Source organism: Rana temporaria, chromosome 1 (genome assembly GCF_905171775.1).
Source record: "Rana temporaria chromosome 1, aRanTem1.1, whole genome shotgun sequence".
NCBI classification, from domain to species: Eukaryota; Metazoa; Chordata; class Amphibia; order Anura; family Ranidae; genus Rana; species Rana temporaria.
Genome location: NC_053489.1, coordinates 256,244,925 through 256,265,228, shown reverse-complemented (window position 1 = coordinate 256,265,228; position 20,304 = coordinate 256,244,925). Strand labels below are relative to the sequence as shown.

Sequence of the window (20,304 nt, the reverse complement as noted above, 5' to 3'; positions counted from 1 at the left end):
AATAAAAATCCTTAGGCTGGTAAAACAGCGCTTGTATTTCAACTGTTTTTAGCTGTTGGCCTGGAGTTCAGCTGTAAACATGGTTGATTTTCATAAGGATGCAACTTAATGCAATAAGCGTTTTCTGAAATCTATAGGTGGTGCAAGAGATGCCTGTGTTACCCCGTGTAACAACACTGACCGTATTAGGGCCCTTCAGGTATGTGTGATTCGCTGTGAAATTTGGCATAACATTTATTTTTTATATACATATTTTAAGTTATTTACAATTTAAAGCATATCCACAAAGAACACAACAGTGGGCTAGATTCAGGTAGCATTTACGGCGGCGTAGCTCCAGATACGCCGCCGTAATTTCAAATCTGCGCCGGCGTATACTTACGCCGATTCTCAAAGGCAGATACGTTAAAAAAATAGGCTTCCTCCGCCGACGTAACTTGAATACGGCGGCGTATAATTGTCTGCAATATTACGCTGGCCGCTAGGGGCGCTTCCGTTGTTTTCGGCGTAGAATATGCAAATGACCTAGATAAGCCGATTTACAAACGTACGTACGCCCGGCGCAATTTATTTATGTTGTTTACGTTAGGCTTTTTCGACGTAAGGTTGCTCCTGCTATTAGGTGGCGCAGCCAATGTTAAGTATGGACATCGTTCCTGCTTCGAAATTTGAATTTATTACGTCGTTTGCGTAAGTCGTTCGCGAACAGGGCTGGACATAATTTACGTTCATGTTGAAAGCAATGATGATTTGCGTTAGAATTTCGAGCATGCGCACTGGGATTCTTTCACGAACGGCGCATGCGCCGTTTGTAAAAAACGTGAAATACGCGGGGTCAACCTAATTTGAATAAAACACCCCCCCCTCAACATCATTTGAATGACGTGCGCTTGCGCCGGCCCCATTTACGCTACGCCGCCGTAAGTTAGGAGGCAAGTGCTTTTTAAATACAGCACTTGCCTCTCAAACTTACGGCGGCGCAGCGTAAATACGATACGCTGCGCCGCCGTAATACTGGGCGCATCTACCTGAATCTAGCCCAATGGTTGCTGCCACTGTAGGCTCTTTCTCTCACACTTTAGTTGTTGAAGCCCAACACAGTTTGTGTCTTGTCTTTTTATGTACAGGCCCCATTTGAAACTTCTGTTAAGATGTGCTTCTATTAAACATTTATAATGTATACTGATTGCTATGGTAGTCGACAGTATACATGTAGCTTGTAGATAAATTGCCTTAGGCTTTCTTTTGCCTTTAAAGAAACTCTGAATTGGCAAAGGGGATCATTCTCTTTAAGATTCACTAAAAGCAGTAAAGTTTAAATACAGAAGAGAGACCCATTCAAATTTGGACCAGGGTCGCTACCATATTAGCTCTATGCCACAGATCAGACACATTCTTAACATTATTATTTAGTGTGCCTTGAAAAAGTATTCATACCCCTAGAAATGTTCCACATTTTGTCATGTTACAACCAAAAATGTAAATGTATTTCATTGGGATTTTATGTGATAGACTAACACAAAGTGGCACATAATTGTGAAGTGGAAGGAAAATGATAAATGGTTTTCAATTTTTTTTTTTACAAATAAATATCTGAAAAGTGTGGCATGCATTTGTATATAGTCACCTTTACTCTGATATCCCTAGCTAGAATCTAGTGGATCTAATTGCCTTCAGAAGTCACCTAATAAGTAAAAAGAGTCCACCTGTGTGTAATTGGATCCAGTATAAATACAGGGATAACATTGTGGAGAAGTTTAAAGCAAGGTTAGGTTATAAAAATATAATCTCATGCTTTGAACATTGCACGGAGAACTGTTCAATCCGTCATCTGAAAATGGAAAGAGTATGGCACAACTGCAAACCTAGGCCAGGCAAGGAGAGCGTTAATCAGAAAAGCAGCCAAGAGGCTCCTGGTAACTCTGGAGAAGCTGCAGCGATCCACAGCTCGGAAGGGGAATATGTCCACTGGACAAATATTATGCCGCGTACACACAATAATTTTTTGGCATGAAAAAAACTAAGTTTTTAAAAAATTTCATTTAAAATGATCGTGTGTGGGCTTCACATCATTTTTCGGGTTCTGAAAAGCAAATTTTTTTTTTCGAACATGCTGCATTTTTTTAACATTGTTTTAAACAATGTCGTTTTTCAGGGTGTAAAAAATGATCGTGTGTGGGCTAAAACGACGTTAAAAACCTGTGCATGCTCAGAAGCAATTTATGAGACGGGAGCGCTTGTTCTGGTAAAACTACCATTCGTAATGGAGTAAGCACATTCATCATGCTGTAACAGACAGAAAAGCGCAAATCGTCTTTTACTAACAGGAAATCAGCTAAAGCAGCCCCAGGGGTGGCGTCATCCGCATGGAACTTCCCCTTTATAGTACCGTTGTACGTGTTGTGCGTCACAGCGCTTTGCTAGAGCATTTTTTTTAAACGATAGTGTGTGGGCAACGTTGTTTTAATGATGAAGTTGGAAAAAACAATGGCCCAGATTCTCGTAGATCCGCGCATCTTTATGCCGGCATAGCGCATCTCAGATGCGTTACCCCGACGTAACTTAGAGAGGCAAGCTCCGTATTCTCTATTTAGAAGCGTGCATTTTTGCGCCGGCGCAGCGTAAATTCGTTGGCGTAAGACGGCGTAATTCAAAGTAGGAAGGAAGTGGGCGTGATCCATTTAAATGAACCGTGACCCCATGCAAATGAATGGCCGAAAGACCAGCGCATACGCCGTCACGTGATCGCATGTTCCGCGCCCCTCTGCGCATGCTCACAACTACGCCTGGCGTTATTCCTGAGTTACGCCAGCCCACTGTTTACACCAAGGGCATAAATACGCCCAGACATGCGCCCATCGAGTGCAAAAGTACACCTGTTTGGTTTTTGGTGAGTATACTTTTGTGAGATTATTGACATGTCTGCCCAGCGTTCTGGGACCAGAAAAAAAACTTCTCTCCAGAGGAGAAAGGTATTATCCTTGCTGCCATGGAGAGGTACTATGATCGCCTCCATGGGGCCCGTAGCAAGAACACCAGCAAGGGCAGAAGGGACGAGATCCTTCAGAGGATCACCGACCAGGTTAATGCCGTGGGCAATGAGGCGAGGAGGCCCAAACACATAGCAAAGAAGATCAACGATCTTCGCAGGAGGGTGAAGGAGAAGATGGCTCTTATGGCGAGTCATGCCAGGGGCACTGGTGGTGGACCTGCCTCTAGGGTCCGTCTGACTCCTGACGAGGAGGTTGTTGCCCGCTGCCTTACCAGGGTGCAAGTGGAGGGAATGCCGGGCTACGCCTCAGTTGAGCCGCCCTTGAGGACAGGTAAGTGTGTTTTTTCTACTATCTGGTGTGTAGCATGTGAGGGGGAAGGGAATATGTGACAAGTGTGTGGGTCCACCAACATGTGAATGTTTTGTGTCATCCGCAGATGTCCAGGAGGGAGCTGGGCCATCTGGTGCCCCTGCCCGTCCCACACCATCCCCTGATGATTCTGCCCCTGACCCCCTGGGAAGCCAAGAGGCATTGGTTGAGGGGAGTGGTGGCCAGACCTCCAGTGATGAGGTCATTAGGGAGGATGCTGAGCATTTGGGTGAGGAGGTGTCCCTATATCTCGAGGAGTCGTCCATCTCAGCTGGTCCTTTCCGGCTGTCAAGCCTCCAAACCTCGAGTCCCTCTGGCTCCATCCCCCAACACACCCACTCCCTCAAATCCCTCTGGCTCCATCCCCAACACACCCACTCCCTCAAGTCCCTCCCCCTATGCCAGGCCTGAAGCCTCTCGTGGCCCCAGGAAGACCAGGCGGGTTCCGGAATACCTGCCAGTGACCCTGACCACTGCCCAGGACACGCAGACCCGCCATATGGGTGAGATGGCCCAGGACATGAGGCGAGTGGCCGACAGCCTGGCCGACCGGGGACACATCACTGATGGTCTGCAGGACGTGGCAGGCAATACAGCAGCTGTCATCACCTGCTTGGGGGATCTCCAGGCCACCACGGCTACCCTTGTGGCAGAGGTGCGGACCCTGAGTGAGACCGTCCAGGGCCACACAGCTGCCATTGTGCAAGTGCAGACAGAGACAAACAGCCTTCTGAGGCGTATTGCCGTGGCATTAGAGGGCAGGCCTCCAGCCATGGTGGATGCTCCTCCACCTGATGTCCCCCCCCCCCACCGTCAACCAGGCAGTTGCGGAGCCGTGGCCATGGGCGTGGCAGCAGCCAGGAAAAATAATTTTGTTTTGTTTTTATTTTCTTGCTCTGGTGAAGAGTGTTTTATTTATTTTTTGGTAATATTGCACACGGTGAGGCGTGCAGATTAGTGTGACTGGTGTGTGAATGTGGGGGGGGGGGGGGGGACACTCCTGCCGGCAAAGGGGTGTCACCCTCGGCCATGTGAATGTGGTATGAATGTTCAGCAACATAACTGGAGCCTTGGCGTGGTGTTGCTGCTCCCAAGTCCCGTGCGGTGTACTTGGGCTAATCCAAAGTGATGAGGATGTGGGGTGTGTGTGCTAGGGACCACAGTGGTGTGCATGCGTGCATTCTCCTTGTGCCATGATACATGTGTGTGTGTTTAACGTGTAAAGATACGTTCCACGAGGCATCTCCTGACTGCTGTTCCCTCAGCAGACGGGGTATCCTCGGGCAGGGGGGGATTGTCTGGTTCGGGGGTCAGGTCATCACGTATGTCAATCTCCAGGCCCTTTCTCTCTGCAAAGTTGTGCAGAATGCAACATGCCCCGATGATCTGGCACACAAAGTTTGGGGAATACAACAGGGTCCCCCCGGACTTATCCAGGTATTGGAAACGGGACTTCAGGATGCCAAATGTGCGTTCCACCACTCCACGGGTACGTATGTGTGCAGCATTGTAGTTTTCCTCTCCTGGGGTTTGGGGATTCCGGAATGGAGTCATGAGATGGGGCCCAAGTAGATATGCAGAGTCACCTGGAAGGGAAAAGTCAGGAGGATGTTAGTCGTGCATGTGCTCCTCGTGATGTCTGCATCATGGGGTCGGACAGTCATGCCTGACTCCCATGTCACTCACCAACCAGCCAGCTGTCCCCATACACGTTTTGTTCGAATTCCGTTGGGATGGTGCTTTGACGGTATATGTAGCTGTCGTGGCTGTACCCTGGGTGTTTGGCACAGACGTGCCATATGAGGTCTTGGGCATCAACTATCACCTGTATGTTGATGGAATGCCAATGCTTCCGATTGCGGTATATGTGCTCTGTGTCACGGGGGGGCTGTAGTGCCACATGTGTGCAATCAATGGCCCCCACTGTGCGTGGGAATCCTGCAATTCTGACAAAATCCGCCCTTGCCTTATTCCGCAGATGCTCCTGGATGATGTGGTGGGACATGCGTCTGAGGATTGCGGGGACAACCTGGTGCACACATCTGCTCATTCTGGTTTGTGACATCCCAGCCACTACTCCACTTGTACGCTGAAAAGATCCACCGGCGAGGAAATGCAGTGTTGCCAGGACCTTGACCAGTGGCTGCACTGCATGTGAGCGATGTGTCTTGCTGGTGATGTCATCATGCAGGGTTCTGGCTATTTCCTGGATGGCATCAGAGCTGAATCTGAAGATGCGATACACCTCAGAATCACCCATGCCAAAGATGTTTATGCGCGTTCTGTATATCCTCTCCCGTGCCCTCCTTCTCCTTCTACGCGCCTGGGTGCACACTAGTAGTGCTATGACCATGGATGCCCCTGGCATGTTGGCATACAGAAGTCTTTTCCTGCAAGTGTGGTTGCTCAGCTCGTCCGTAACGGTTCTGCTGAAGCTGCTCTCCAGCTGACCTGCACACGTCTGGTGCAAAGTTGCCCCTGCTTTATGAGGGGCAAGTTTAGGCCGGACGTACAGCTTACGCACACCGCGCATAGCCTGCGTCGGGCGGTCGTACGTTCGGGAATCGGCGCATCTCCCTCATTTGCATATTTGAATAGGAAATCAATGGGAGCTCAAGATGCTCCTGGCGTAAATATGCGCCTACGCTACGCCGGCGTAGAAAAGTTACGCCGATCGGAAGAAGCCTATTTTCATGCGTATCTGGTTCTGTGGGTACGGCGCATAGATATGACGGCGCATATTTACACTTACGCCACGCATCTCGAGATACGCTGGCGTAACTTCTTTGAGAATCTGGGCCAATGTTTTTTCTACATGCCGAAAAACGTATTTTTTTCATGCCGATAAATGATCGTGTGTACGCGGAAAAAGTCATGCACTCCACACATCTGGCCTTTATGGAAGTTTGGGCAAAAAGAAAGCCATTATTGAAGGAAATCCATAAGAAGTCCCATTTGCAGTTTGTGAGAAGCCATGTGGGGAATGCAGAAAACATGCGGAAGAAGGTGCCCTGGTCAGATGAGACCAAAATTGTACTTTTTGGCCTAAAAGCAAAACGCTGTGTGTGGTGGAAAACTAACACTGCACATCACCCTGAACATACCATCCCCTCCGTGAAACATGGTGATGGCAGCATCATGCTGTGGGGATGCCTTTCTTTAGCAGGGACAGGGAAGCTGGTCAGAGATGATGGGTAGATGGATGAAGCCAAATACAGGGCAATCTTAGAAGAAAACCTGTTATGCCCCATACACACGACTGGGTTTTCTGATGGGAGAACTGCGAGGAGAGCTTTTGGGCGGGAATCCCGGCTGTAGAAGAAAAAGGTACCCCAAGGGGCTTTGAGTTGCAGCAAAAAATGATAATAAGTTCAAAAGTTAAAGAAATAATTTATTTATAAAAGTTACATAGTGAAAAAAGGCGTTCTGGTGGGATCAAGACATGAGTTTCATAATACTATTAAAAAATATATGCATATGAATAGATACAACCATGAGTTCATGTAACAATGAAGTAGGTAAACTTATGCTAGAAACACTGACGCGTTTCGACCTTTGATAATGGAGGTCTCTTCAGGGGGAAAAGTTTGAAAACATGAACTCTGGAAAAAGATACACATAGATAGTATTTGTTAAAACAAAAAACAAGCATATAAATATTATACAGTAGACTATATATAATAATTGTTTGCCATATTGGCGTAGGTGAGTATATTTACCAAAGAATAATCTCAAAAAACTTAAACCATAGGTCCACCGCAGACCCCATCACTGAGAAAAAGAGCCCCTAGAAAACCACACGGAACGGGAGGGTCGATGGAAAAGACCAGGCTGGAGATGAGTGGCCGTCCGCTACGCCTACGAGAGGTCGCACTTAAAGGCCCCACACTAGGCCGGGGGGAAAGGCGATGGGGGAGGAAGGACCGAGGGGAGCCAAGCAGAACCAGATGACAAAAGGGAGGAAGCACGGACCCAGCAAGGGCAGACCACCAAAACCTGGAAAAGTATATGAATGAATGTGGGGAGTGTGGTATGGCGAAAAAAGTGAATGCATGAAAATAAGAATAAAAAAGGAGAGATAATAAATGTGCGGGTGAAAAAATAAATAGAGTATGTTTGCGTGAAGCAGTGTGTGGAAAAGTATAGTGGGTATAGGTTCTGAAAAAAGTGTGAGCTAATGGGAATGCAGTGATAATGTGGGGGGAGAAAAAAGGAGTGGGAGAAGGCGAAAAAATGTTTACCTGGGCTGTCTAAATGAGTGGGATGGATCCTTTTACTATAGCGAAGTATCTTGTTATCTGATTTATGCTACAAGGATCTCCCAGGTGGGCATAGGGTTGATGATGCCTATATTGGGGTCTAAGAAAGGAGAAAGATATATAGAAGGGAAAAAATATTAGAAAATTTAATCAAATGGTGGGGGCGGGGGACGAGCTGGGAAAAGGTAGAAAACCTACTACCAAGGGGGGCCATATAGGGGATCAGGCCTTACTTGCATTTGGACCCAATGTCTGCTCATCCCTTTTTGTCCTAACCACCATGTGGGCTCTGTTCTCAAAGCTCCCTGGGGCTTGTTAATTATGGGAGGGTCTGTATGACTGGGTGTGCTCAGGTTCTATGGTTCTACCCCTCATCCGCCCAACCCCAAACCCCCCACCAGACCCCCCCCCCCCGCACAACACCAAATGTGGGAATCGGGTGGGGGTCTCCCCGGCGTTCTGGAAGGAAGAATCCCCGGCAGCCGCCGTCAAACGACGTGATGTCATGGCATGCCGCAAGTGCGCACGCGCGGCATATTAGTGACGTCCGGGAGGATCACGGAACGCCACCGGCAGGCGGAAGTTCCATCTATCAGGGAAGCCGCTGTGGAGGGTAGTGAGGGGGAAGAGGCTGATGCCTCAAAAAAAACCCTGCCTGCCGTGAGGCATAGGGGCAAACCCAAAACAAGCAGCACTCCCTGCAATGCGTGGGCCAAGGGCGCATGCTAAACGGCAAAGTAATCACGGCCAGGTCTGACCCATGGGATCCACCCCAGCAACCACCCCCCGGGGGCCAGATACCTCAAGAGCCAGATTCTTGCCGCCAACCATCACCCACCCACCCTCCCTGTGAAGCAAGGGGGTCCCCCCGCCGTGGCAATCCTATCTGAAGGCCATCCCCACGAAAGACGACTTTAAACAGATTATTGAGGATGTCAAGGCGACCTGCCGTGCTGAAATCCAAGTCCTCCAAACAGGCCTCAAACACTTAGCTGACAGAGTAGAGATGGCGGAGGAGGAAATTCAAGAGACTAAATTAGCAGTACATCACACCCAAATCCAGGCCTCGGACCACCGCCTCATGCTAAGAGACATGCGGCTTACTCCCCCGTTGAAGTCCATTAGCGACGAAACGATCGTAGGGTGCCGTGACGTCATCGCGTTCCGTCCTGAACGCCGGCTGTGTTTTCCTGACCGAGTAGCGAGAAGCATCGGAACAAGAGATCGGAGACGTTTTGCTATCCATGCTGTATTTATATTGCCTAATTGTAAGTGCAATTTTTATTAAACCCTCTTCTATTTTTAAACGTTATACGCTATGAGAGGTCCTTCTTCTCTTTTTTTTGGTTTATGACTCTTCGGATTGTATGCTGAGCTATACCGTGGTTATCTTGACGGCTAAGGTATTGGGAGACCAGACTTCCCACAGGCCCTATTAGACTGATGCAAAACAGTCTTTTCATCTGGTAAGCAGGCAATCTTATCCTTCCTCACGGGTGTATTGGTGACAGCTTACCTCACATCAATCAAGAGTCTTTCACATTGTCTGCACAATCCACTTCTCTTTCACAAGGAAAATTACTGGATAGAGTCATATGAACTTTGTTTCGTGGCTTTTTAAGACTTTTTCTTCATATATCCATCTGCATTTTTATGTTTTTTCCTATTCTGGCTAAATTTTCAGTTTATTCCAGAATGACTTTTTTTGTTTATTATTAATTTATATGAGCACAATATCACTCACTAGCGCTGCACTGTTTTTTTCTTTTTTAAGAGACATGCAGCGCAATGTCGAAGACCTGGACAACAGGGGGCGCCGGAACAACATCCGCATACGCGGTCTCCCCGAAGCAGGAGCCGCAGAGGACCTGCAGCTCACCCTTCAGAATTTGTTTAACAATATACTGGACGAACCAGCAGACAAGATCATTGAAATGGATAGGGCCCACCGAGTCCTTAAGCCTAAAGGCCCAGCCTCCAAACCCTGGGACGTCATCTGCCGAGTAAACTCCTATCCAGTAAAGGAAACTACAATGCGCAAAGCTCGACCTATCCGCAGGCTGGTCTTTGACAATAACCCGATACAGATCTACCCGGATCTCTCCTGGATCACCCTGCAAAAACGCCGCCTGCTACAACCCTTGCTTCGCACTTTACAGGACAAGGACATTGTATACAGATGGGGCCTGTCCAGCCTGTCCCTTCAGCCTGTCCGCCAGACACCAGGGGACGTCTGCTACCCTGAAGATCTAGATGTTTTCTGCGATACGCTGGGCATCCCTGTCCCTCAGCTACCAGAATGGGACCTAGTAGCCGCCCCGCTCCCCCCACCCCTGGTCTGGCAGAGAGTCCCCCCACTTAAACGGCCCAAGGGCCAGGATCCCTCCCGCAATCACACCAGGCACAGGCCTATCTGAGGCAGTTGCTCCGGCCCTAAGAGCCGCCCCGAGATTTGTTTGTTGCACTTTTTTCCCGGTTGCCCCTGCTATATCCTAGAACCACATATCGAGCATGTCTCAGATGAGACTCCGTTGAGGTTGACTATCTGATTACGGACCCCCCCATGGCTGATTGCCTAAGAGTTCCTTCTTCCCCACCCCCCCCCCTGTGGAGTTTTCCCACATCACCCCCTTGCCCCCCCGACCTTTATTTTTGGACTTCCTGGTCGGGCGGTCTTTAAGGAACTGTTGGGACCCTGCGGCCCCTAGGCCCCATAGGTCCCCAATGTTGAATGCTGCTATAATTCCTTTATGTTCTCTTGTTTTCATCTTTTCTTTCTTTTCAGATCCCCTCTTCTCTCCCTCCTTGCAGGCTGGATCTGTGTGCAGGCCCCGGTGGCTAATGGCTCCATGGCCCCTCCGGCCGCCCTCCCAGAACCAGACACAACGCTCCTGAACTCAGCAAAGTATAACCGACGCTCACCTCACCCCACACAATGGCTAAGTTACTGTCGCTGAACGTCCACGGCCTTAACACCAACAGGAAAAGGCACCTAGCGTTAAGGGAATTTAGGCAGTCGGGGGCGGAAGTCATCATGGTACAGGAAACTCACTTCTCCAAGGGGGACTCCTTCACATTTGCTTCCAGACATTACCCCCTAATCTACCAGGCCTTCAGCTCGTGTAAACGGGCTGGAGTCGCAATTCTATTTAAGCGAGGTACCCCCTTCACCTGCACAGCCTCCTACATCGACCCCCAAGGCCACTTTATCATTCTGCAAGGACTGTGGCATACGCGAGAAATAACTCTGTGCACCTTGTACGCCCCCAACACCCGTCAACACAGATTCCTGGGCTGGGGGGGGACTTTAACTTATCCCATTCAGTGACATGGGATCGCCTAGTAGTGAACCCCCGTGCTTCCCAGACCAGAGCCCTACGGGACTCTAAGCTCTTCCGCCAACTTACAAGAAAACACGCTCTGTTCGATGCGTGGCGAGCGCTCCACCTGGGCGATCGCCAGTACACTTTCTATTCAGCCCCCCATCTTACACACTCACGAATAGATTACTTTTTGGTCAATAACACCACATTAGGCACCACCGACTCTGCACGGATACTGCCCATCTCCTGGTCCGATCACGCACCCATTACTCTGTCCCTTGACCTGAATGCCCCCGCCCGCAGGCCCTATAACTGGCGACTGAACAACTTCCTACTGAATCATGCCCCCTCGAGGATGGAACTGGAGACTACCCTACAGTTTTACTTTAACTAAAATGACACGCCTGACGTCTCTACCACCATGCTGTGGGCTGCCCACAAAGTGGTGATTAGAGGGCGCTGTGTGGCTCTCTCCTCGGCCCTTAAGAGGGACGCTGAGTCTGCCAAAACGCAGGCGGAAGCGCAGCTCCGGGCCTTAGAAACCCGCCTGCAATCCTCCCCTTCCTTGACACTCCCTAAGCGCATTGCCTTCGTACGATCGACGCTTAGGGACCTCGCGTTGGGCCGCATTGAGAAAGCTCTGGTTCGGCAGTTCTATTACGACAAGGGCAACAAGGCACTATTAGCAAAGAAACTGGCAGATCGCTCGCTCGCTTCCACCCCACACCAGGTACAGGACAGATCGGGTAACACTCTATCCCACCCTCAAGGTATAGGGGACACATTTGCTGAATTTTATGCAGACCTGTATAATAGACCGGAAATACCCCACAACCCCTGACCTGCTTGACCGGATGACGCAATTCCTCACTCAGGCGGGCATCCCTCGGCTACAGCCGGCTGACCTTATCGCTCTCAACGCCCCTATCACTGACGAGGAACTGACCCTAGCCATTAAGGCCCTGCCTGCCCACAAGTCCCCGGGTCCGGGCGGGTTGCCGTACGAATACTACAAGACCTTTCTTCCCATACTTCTCCTATGTATGACCAAGCTTTTCAATGCATTCCTGCAGCAGACCCCTATTCCGCCGGACATGCAATGCTCCTACATTACCCTGATCCCCAAACCCGACAAAGATCCCTCACTATGCGCCAGTTACAGGCCGATAGCCCTGCTGAATTTGGACCTCAAGATATTTACAAAGGTCCTCTCGCTCCGCCTAAACGTAGTCTTACCCTCCTTGGTCCACAAAGACCAGGTGGTCTTTGTCCCCCTCCGCCAAGCGGGAGACAACACGAGAAAAGTAATTGATCTTATCAATGTGGCGGGCAGGGAGGGCTCAGAATCTCTGCTCCTGAGCTTAGACGCAGAAAAGGCGTTTGACCGCCTTGGCTGGCCCTTCATGCTTGCCACCTTGAGACACATGGGGTTCAGGGGACCTTTTCTTCAGGCGGTTCGGCACCTTTATACCAACCCAGTCTCGCAGGTGAAGACCCCCTTCGCCACCTCGTCCACCTTTCCCGTCACCAACGGGACCAGCCAAGGGTGCCCGCTTTCCCCCCTTCTTTTTGCCCTTTGCGTCGAACCCCTGGCGGCGACGATTCGCGGCAATACGAGCATCCGGTGAATCCCAGTGAAAGGGAGGGAGTTTAAAATCTCCCTCTTTGCTGACGATATCATCCTTACCCTGACTCACCCTCGCATTTCCCTGCCCAACTTTCACGCAGAACTTGACCACTACGGGGCCCCCTATCGGGATACAAAACCAACGCCTCCAAGTCTATGGCCATGCCGCTTAATTTGCCTGAATCGGAGATCCTCCATCTGCAGTCAGTTTTCCCGTACAACTGGGAGTGAGCCTCCTTGAAATATCTGGGGGTCCACCTGACCCCGATCTTCGCCTCCCTGTACCAGGCCAATTTCCCTCCTCTGTATGGATCGATCAGGGGGCTGATCCACAAATGGAAATCCCACCAAATATCCCTCCTAGGCCGGATAGCGGCTGTTAAAATGGTAATTCTCCCTAAGTTGTTGCATCTCTTCCAGACTCTTCCTGTCCTGGTCCCCTATGCTCATCTGCGCGCCCTGCAGGCGGACCTCCTCCGCTATGTGTGAAACTACAAGCCACAGATCCCATGCTCGGTCATGACAGCCGCTCGGACTGAGGGAGGCCTAGCGTTCCCTGACCTGGTTAAATATTACCAAGCATCTCAACTGCGGGCAATAGTATTGTGGTTTCCCCAGAGGTCCTACAACAAGTGGACGGAGGTAGAAAAAATTTGGCTAGCACCAGTACACCCTAATAACCTTCTCTGGAATGCAAATGTGGAGGTCGCGCCCGGACGGTTGCTGGGTTCTATGCAGCAGCTCCGACGCCTATGGCGAAAGCTGGCCCATGACTATAAACGTCTGATAGCTCACTGCTGACCTCCTTCCTCTATAACCCCAGGGTCCCAACGAGTCTTACCCACCCGATGTCATGGCCCTGGGCCTCGCAAAATCTTTTTCATTTCTGGTGGATCCTAGGTCTCGCACCCTGCATTCCTTCGCTGACCTCCAAGCCAAACATGACCTCCCACAACAGGCATTCTTCAGTTATTTACTATACCGAATCCTAAACGAGTACTCTATACAAGTCCCCAAGTCCCTTGGGATACATGTCCCCAGGTAGTTTAGGTGGCTATCCGACCATCTAAATTTAAATCTAGACTTCAGGGGGGACAGGTCGTCTGGAGTCATATTGACCCCAATAGCTGCCAACTTGTCAAAATGTATTTTTAAATTGGAGATTACCCCATATCCTTTAAATTCTTTAATCAGGTTAGGAAGGGACACCACAGGGTTCGTAAGGGAAAACAAAAGGTCATCCACATATGCCGAAATCTTGTACTGGCCTTGGTTTATCGTGATGCCAGGTTCTGTCGGATCGTGCACAGGAATGGCTCTAGAGCAGGGGTCTCAAACTGGCGGCCCTCCAGATGTTGCGAAACTACAAGTCCCATGAGGCATTGCAAGGCTGACAGTTACAAGCATGACTCCCACAGGCAGAGGCATGATGGGACTTGTAGTTTCGCAACAGCTGGAGGGCCGCCAGTTTGAGACCCCTGCTCTAGAGCCAGGGCGAAGAGAAGGGGGGGACAGCGGACAGCCCTGCCTAGTGCCGTTAGAGGTATTAAAGGGTTCAGAGAGAACTCCATTGGCTTTAACTTGGGCAGTCGGTACAAATAAATAAGTAAATAAAAAAAATAAAAAAAAAATAAGGAAATCCACTGCAGCATCTTGCTACCCAATCCCACATGTCCAAGGACGAAGATCATAAAATCCCCACTGACCCGGTCGAAAGCTTTCTCCGCATCTGTGCTGAGAAAGACACACGTTTTTTTGAGCAATGCGGCCCTATGAATTAGGTTGAGTGCCTTGCAGGGGAGGGCTGGCAGCCTTAGGCCTGGGGGGCAAGTCCAGTCAAGTGGCCCATAGACCCGGTGGAGGCAAAGTGATGGATCGTGAAAACAGTCTCTACAAAATCAGGTTTTTCATGATCACAATGGTGGGGGGGGGGGCAGGGAGGACAATGTGGCCCTCCAGGGCCTATAGGGGACTTGTACTACCATGGCCTAGAGGAACTAAACTACAAGCAAGTCCCTGTATGAATCCCTCAGAGCTGAGGACCTGACCCCCCACCTCCTCCGCAACTAGTGAAGGATTTCAAGTCCAAGCATTAATGCCTGAGATCTAATGATGTGACCCCCCAACTACTGACGAACTACAAGTCCCAGCATGAACCCTGAGATCTAAGGATGTATCCCCTTAGATCCCACAGGTACATGCTGTGCCCTGTAGTCCTTCACTAATTGGGGGGGGGGGACACATCCTCAGCTCTGAGGGGTTTAAGCTGGGACAGTGGGACCTGTAGTCTTTCACTAGTTTGGGGGGCAGGGGTGTGTGATACATCCTGAGCTCTGAGGGGTCCTTTAGTCCATCATTTTTGGGGTGTCACATCCCCAAAAGTAAAAGACTACAAGTCCCAACATGAACCCTGGCTGAGATTTAAGGATGTGATCTACTCCTCTGCTGCCGGCTCATGCTCCCATGACACACATATGTTCTAATTCATTCACTGCTCCCAACCTCACCTCAGGCAGCTTGACTCTGGAGAGTTCCCTTCCCTCAGGCAGGCTCCAATTCCACATGTCACTGCACAGAGAGAGACCCCACTCCACATTTCCCTGCACAGAGAGAGACCCCGCTCCACATTTCCCTGCACAGAGAGAGACCCCACTTTACATTTCCCTGCACAGAGAGAGACCCCGCTCCACATTTCCCTGCAAAAAAAGCAGGGGTGGCCTGTACATTAGGGGCACCACCCCCTGGTCCAGGCCACTCCCTATATGCTTAATGGATAGATTCATAAACATCATGAATCTATCCATGACCCCCTGCAGCCATCCCCTATTCAGGTGTCTTTTAGGATGCCAGGTGCCTGAATTACAGCAGCAGGGGTGTTTTTTTAAGCACTTGATTGAAGCCATAGGCTCTAATAGGCTTCAAAATAGGATGGACTCAGGTGTGTTAGAAAAGCAAATTAATATTTGCTTTTTTAACACTAAACGGCCTCTCTGCCAAACAGGAAGAGCGGGTCTGATACCCATCACCTGATTGGCTGAAAGGACAGGCTCTCCTATTGGATGTCTAGCAGGAGAAAAAGCATGGAAGAAGCATAGAGAACACAGGAGCTGCTGACTGACCCGTTGCCCATCCCACAGCTCACCGCTGTCACTCGCTACCTGACCCGCCACCAAGATGGGGTAAGTGTCAGTCAGACAGTGAGCGGGCGGGGTGGGGTGCTGGTTAAATGCCGATGGGGGGGTAACATTGGCTGCATTTGATGGGCAAAGTGGCTGCATTTGATGGTAACAGTGAGGCTGCACTAGATGGACACAGTGGGCCAGATTCACAAAGAGATACGACGGTGTATCTCCTGATACGCCGTCGTATCTCTGAGATCCGGCGGTCGGATCTATGCGACTGATTCATAAGAATCAGTTACGCATAGATCTCCCTTAGATCCGACTGGTGTAAGTGACTTACACCGTCGGATCTTAGGCTGCAATATCCCGCAGGCCGCTAGGTGTCGCTTCGTTTTTTTACGCGAGGAATATGCAAATTCCGATTTCCGACGATTCAGAAAATAACGCCCGCCCGTCGTTTTTTTTTTACGTCGTTTGCGTTCGGCTTTTTCCGGCGGATAGTTACCCCTGCTATATGAGGGGTAGATAATGTTAAGTATGGCCGTCGTTCCCACGCCGAGTTTCAAATTTTTACGTCATTTGCTTAAGTCGGTCGGGAATACGGATGGCCGGAATTTACGTTGCCGCCAAAAACAATGACGTCCTAGCGACATCATTTGGAGCATGCGCACTGGGAAAGATCGCCGTGGCGCATGCGCAGTTAAATCGGCGCGGGAACACGCCTGATTTAAATTGTACACTCCCCCTAGCCGCGGAATTTGAATTCCGCCGGGGGAGTTACGATCCGCCGGCGCAAGTTTGGAGGTAAGTGCTTTGTGAATACTGCACTAGCCTCGCAAAAGTGCGCCGGCGGATCGTAAATCACATAGATTACGCGGATCTAAAGATCTGCTAATCTATGTGAATCTAGCCCAGTGAGGCTGCAATAGATGGGCCACAGTGAGGCTGCAATTGATGGGCCACAGTGAGGCTGCAATTGATGGGCCACAGTGAGGCTGCAATTGATGGGCCACAGTGAGGCTGCAATTGATGGGCCACAGTGAGGCTGCAATTGATGGGCCACAGTGAGGCTGCAATTGATGGGCACAGTGAGACTGCAATTGATCGCACAGTGGCTGCATTTAATAACAGAGAGGCTGCAATTGATGGAGACATCGCTCCAAATTGTCCGCACAGAGAGACCACAAGGATGAGTTCCAGCGTGTTCGCAAAGCCCACGTGCAGAGCCCTCCAGAAAGTCGGCACTGCGCTGCGCTAATCACAGGCAGTGAGACATTTCCTAATCTCTGCAGCTGCATTTTGGGAAATGTTTCCCTGCCTGTGATTAGCGCAGCGCAGTGCCGACTTCCTGGCGGGCTCTGCACGTGGGCTTTGCGAACATGCCGGAGCTCATCCTTGCACACCACTATTTTCCAGCGAGTTGAACAAAATAAAACTGACAGCTCTGGTTGGAGCAGCGGACCATGAGCAAAAGTGACCTGAGCATTGATCACTTTTCCGCGGAGTGGCAGTGCCTGCTGCAAGTGTGTACAAACCTTTGGGCGCACACTGGTGTGCTGCGGTTTGGCCGCAGTGCTTACAGTATGTACACAGTTTTCCTTATCCACAGTCCAATAGGCTTCTTTTAGGTTGTGCGGTTTTGCTGCAATTTTTTTATAGCACACCAAAGATGCAGCCGTTTTTGTGCACTTTCAGAAAATGCACCAAAAATGTGCAAACTAATAGAAGTCTATGGGACTGGGGGGGGGGGGGTAACATGCTGGAAGACAGTAAGATAGCCAAACTGCAGCAGACCAGTGTGAGCCCAAATCATAGCACACAGTACTAGGTTCTGCACAAGGCTGCTGAAAGAAAGAAACCTCCTTATCTGCAGAGAGAAGGGGGAGAGGCCGGTCACAGCTCACTCACTTGCAAGGAAGGACCCAGCAGGCAGAAGACTCACTAGCACGGTCATCAGCTTCCAGAGCATCCCATACAGAGCAGTGAGCACCGTCACATCTCAGTTTAAATGTTCCCGCCCACACGTCCTATTCATAGGCTGCTCGGAGTGTGGGCGGGCACAGAGAGAGAGGGGACTGGAGGAGGCAGAGGGGATCCACCCCCTTCCATTCGGCTGTTCTCTGCACACAGACTGTCAGCTCAGAAGCAACCAGGAATAGCAGCACTGTGACAGGAGAGATGTCTGTTCAAAGCACGCACGTTCCTGCACCCTTCTGGGCTGTTATCCAGCCCTGCCAGCCTCCCTGCGGAATCACCCGAGCAGTAACACTAGGCCAACTGCACATGCTCAGTTTCCAGCTTCCAGCTGTTTTTCCCGGTCTCGTTTGATGGTGCGATCCGCTGACTACTGACCCTATTTGTGCATCCATAGTCATGTAGGTGTCGAAGAAAACTCAGAGACTTTTGACTTTGGTGCTAGGGGTGATGATTTTTCCTAGAATGGGCGGAGGTGTCCAGGTTGTTGCTAGTTGATTCTTCCGATTGGCGTGAAACAGGAGAAGTTCTGTTTTCGAACCGTTGAGTTTGAGATAACTCTTTGTCATCCAGTTCTCTATCAAAGAGAGACATTTCTCTAGATTGAGATGATGATTCTTTTTGTTGCAGATGCGGAAATACAATTGTGTATCATCCGCATAAGAGTGGTAGAGCAGCTTTTGGCTGCTGATGATTTCAAAAAGAGGGCGGAGATAGATATTAAACAGCACCGGCAACAGGGGGATCCTTGAGGGACTCCGCATGACACCGTGCGTTTTTCTGAAGTGAACGGACCCAGTTTCACTACTTGTGATCGGTTTCCCAAAAAAGAGGAGGACCAGGATAAGTCACATTCTGCGACTTTGGCTACCTCCGCAAGCCGAGTCCTTAGTAGTTTATGGTCTACCGTATCAAAGGTCCGTCATGTGTTGGGACAACCTATTGTCCAGAATTTTAGTAAAAAACTTGAGATCTATATTCAGAAGGGATATAGGTCTGTAACTGCCGCAAGTGGCGGGGTCTTTACCTTCCTTAGGAATGAGGGAGATGTGGGCCCTCAGGTTATCTCTTTGGAAGTGTCCTCCCTCCGCTAGGTTGTTAAATAGGTTGACCATGTGCGGTCCCAGTTCTGGCAAGAGGGTTCGATAATATTGTAGAGTAAAGCCGTCTGGACCCGGCGCCTTACCCTGTTTCATTCCCTTAATGGCCCCCTGCAGCTCCACTAACGTAATAGGTTCCTCAAGAGCAGCCCCAGCCTCTTCCGGAAGCCTGGGGATGCCTAATTGGGTCAGATAGTCTCCCACCTCTGTGTCACTAGTGTGTTGTTTCTGGAGGTTATATAGTGAGGAGTAGAATTCCTGGAATTCCCGTGCGATTTGGGTGGGCATGACCTTCCTTTGTCCCGAGGATGAGATAATGTGGGGGTATATACGCTTGTTGTCTCTGCTGTTTAACTGCATTAGCCAGTAACTTCCCACACTTGTTACCCAACTCGTACGATAGCTTCCTACAGACTTGTAGAGCAGCCTTGGCCTTGTACCGTAGGAGGTCTACTGTTTGTCTTCTAACAGTCCTAAGTTTTGTTTCCACTAAAGAGGTAGGGCTATGTTTATGTTCAGCCTCGAGATCTCGGATCTTGTCTAAAAGCACAGAAAGTTGTTTTTCCCGGTCTCGTTTTATACGCGCACAGTGTTTGATCAAGACCCCCCTTATCACGGATTTATGAGCTTCCCACAGTGTGCCTGGGTCACAATCTTCAACGTCATTGAGTCGGAAGTATTGTGTGAGTTCGCACTTCACATCCGTCAGTACATTAGCATCGTGTAGTAGGCTTTCATTCAGCCTTCAGACCCGTGTGCGGGACGTCGAGGGCCGCGAGAGGGAGTTACATGGTAATGGGTGCGTGGTCTGACCAAGTGATATTCCCTATAACTGGGTCTTGTGCTGCCTCCAGGTTGCAGTGTGGTATCAGGAAATAATCAATACACGAGTATGTCTTGTGAGGGAACGTGTAATCCCTTTCTCCCGAGTGGTGAAGTCTCCATATGTCCAGGAATTGGGCATTATGCAGATCTCTCGAAATGTTTCTCAACGAGGAGGCCCCAGAAGAAGTGTCTACTGTTGGGACCAACGGTACATTAAAATCACCTCCCAAAATCAGATGGACCTCCATGAAGTCCATCAGAAGGGCCAGTGTGTTATGTATGAAGGCATCTTGTCTGTTATTTTAAGTGTATACAGTTGCCAGCATCTCTAGCACGTCCCCTATTAGTCCCTTAAGAAACACGTACCGCCCGTCGGGATCTATTCTAGAGTCACGGCTAGTCCAGGGTACTCTTCCTGCCAGGAGTATAGATATTTCTTTAGATTTATGTGCAGGGTTTGTAGTGTGGTAGGTGAAGGGAAAGTACCTATTTTTCAGACAAGGTGGAAAGCCTGACTTGAAGTGGGTCTCCTGGACAAACGCTATATCCGCTCTGGCCCTTTTGAGGTCATTCAGGAGCATTTGGCGTTTTTCAGGTTCATTCAACCCCTTGGCGTTCAGCGAGAAAAAAGTAACCTGATCCATCACACTCGTGCCGGGGGGGGGGGGGAGGAGGAATGGAACAGAAGAGGGGGTGAGGGGTAACTTAGTGA

At 49.8% G+C, this 20,304-nt stretch overlaps 1 protein-coding gene across 1 annotated transcript in view; it reads left to right on the top strand.

Moving 5' to 3' along the window:
- Positions 1-20,304, top strand: part of RNF212B (ring finger protein 212B) — a 277,775-nt gene that overhangs the window by 214,160 nt on the left and 43,311 nt on the right. Inside the window, exon 11 of the mRNA XM_040354528.1 lies at positions 138-199. Within this exon, the coding sequence (XP_040210462.1) occupies positions 138-199 (62 nt within the window). The remainder of the gene's footprint in view (positions 1-137; positions 200-20,304) is intronic.